This window comes from Otolemur garnettii, unplaced genomic scaffold (assembly GCF_000181295.1).
Source record: "Otolemur garnettii isolate 467f Iridium unplaced genomic scaffold, OtoGar3 scaffold00009, whole genome shotgun sequence".
Lineage (NCBI taxonomy): Eukaryota > Metazoa > Chordata > Mammalia > Primates > Galagidae > Otolemur > Otolemur garnettii.
The window spans coordinates 4,955,263-4,956,862 of NW_003852404.1; the positions used below are offsets into that span (position 1 = coordinate 4,955,263).

Below are 1,600 nucleotides of genomic sequence, written 5' to 3' on the forward strand. Positions count from 1 at the left end.
AGTCTCACCCAGTCACCGGATCTAGAATCCAGTGGCTTCCTCACAGCTCACTGCCACCTCAAACTGCTGGGTTCAAACAATCCTCTTGCCTCAGCTTGTTACTACAGGCACTTGCCACTGCATCCAGCTAATTTTTCTACTTTTAGTAGAGATGGGGTCTCACTCTTGGTCAGGCTGGTCTCGAACTCCTAAACTCAAGTGATCCTCCGACCTCGGCCTCCCAGGGTCCTGGGATTTTAGATGTGAGCCACCAGGCCCAGCCCCAGGACTAGATTTCTGTTATCAACAGTATATATGCCTTTTAAGCTCAGGAACAGAGGGAATACTGACTCCTGGGAAAAAAAAAAAGATGAAGGGATAGTGTTGCCAAAGAAAGTAATAAAAACAGCAATAACAAAAAACCCTGGCACTTTTCAAACAATTGAACCCTTCTTAGGTTTATATTCAGGTCCAAACACCAGAAGCATACCAGACTCAAAGATAATGAAACAGATAAGGAATCTTTGAAAAAGATTCCGATGAGCTCCCCACCTTTAGAAATTCAGAAACATTGCGCTTGGGGTTTTGCACCCAAGTGGCCTCACCTCACTTTGGTCATTTCATCCCTGAACAGGAGTTCAACTGGAAGACCCCTCATGCTCAGAGGAAAGTGTGGCTGTGGCGCCTCCGACCTCCTGGGCTCCTTGGGAATGAAGGTCACTGCCGTTCTCGTCATCGTCATCTGCCGTAAGTAGCAAGCCAGCGGGGACGACACCATGGTTCTGTCCTCCCGTCTGTCCTCCTGTCTGGGGACCCCTCTGGAAAAGCCGCTCACAGGACAATCAGGAGCGGAACAGCCTTCTCTCAACCTTCTCCTGCTTCCGTGTCTGCTGTAAAATGGGCTGATCCCAGTGTCGAGATTGCAGAAAACTTGTAGGAAAGCAGAGGTTTCTAACCATTTGCTAAAAAGAGCACTTGACTGTTTTACCACCCTCCCCCCACCCCAGCCCTAGGAGTCTTTTTCTCTTTGAATGTTAGTTGCCTTTATTTAAAGTCATATGGATTCCAGAACAAAAATGCTAGCGTCTATCCAGCAAATTTAGAAATGATTGATGCTTATCAGAAAGACAGCCTGAGGGTGACTTACGGAATAGGTGGTAATTACAAGTCATTGCTACCAGGAGATCCGATTGCACACCCCTGCCAAGTGTGGGAAACAGTTTAGGAACTGTTAGAAGGTTCCTTGATGGATTCTTTTGCTTGATTAGTTGGGTAGCAATTGTTCTAATCCGTTTCCCTGTCTGTTTCAGCTGTGTTGCTATAACTTTGGGTCCCTAAATCAAAAACATTAAAGATGGGCTTCTCTTTTCCCCTTTGCGGTGAAATTTAGTTTTCAAGATCATGGTGTAGGGGGTAGGGGGTACCCCTATGCAGAAAGGACCCCCTTCTGCAGCTCCCAGCGTGTCCTGAAGATCAGCCCCGGTGTGTGGCTCTAGCCCCCCTCCAAGGACAGCAGTGACCACCCTGGACTTCAACCCACCCCCACCCCCCTTCAGTCTTTCATGACAACAAGGTGTCTAAACACAGCAGCAAAATTGGAAGCTACCTGAGAAAAGTCCCC

At 47.8% G+C, this 1,600-nt stretch overlaps 1 protein-coding gene across 1 annotated transcript in view; it reads left to right on the forward strand.

The window, feature by feature from the left end:
* Positions 1-618: 618 nt before the first annotated feature.
* The window catches only part of PLA2G2C (phospholipase A2 group IIC), a 12,295-nt gene continuing 11,313 nt past the window's right edge, over positions 619-1,600 (forward strand). Inside the window, exon 1 of the mRNA XM_023509753.1 lies at positions 619-726. Within this exon, the coding sequence (XP_023365521.1) occupies positions 636-726 (91 nt within the window). The 5' untranslated portion in view covers positions 619-635. The remainder of the gene's footprint in view (positions 727-1,600) is intronic.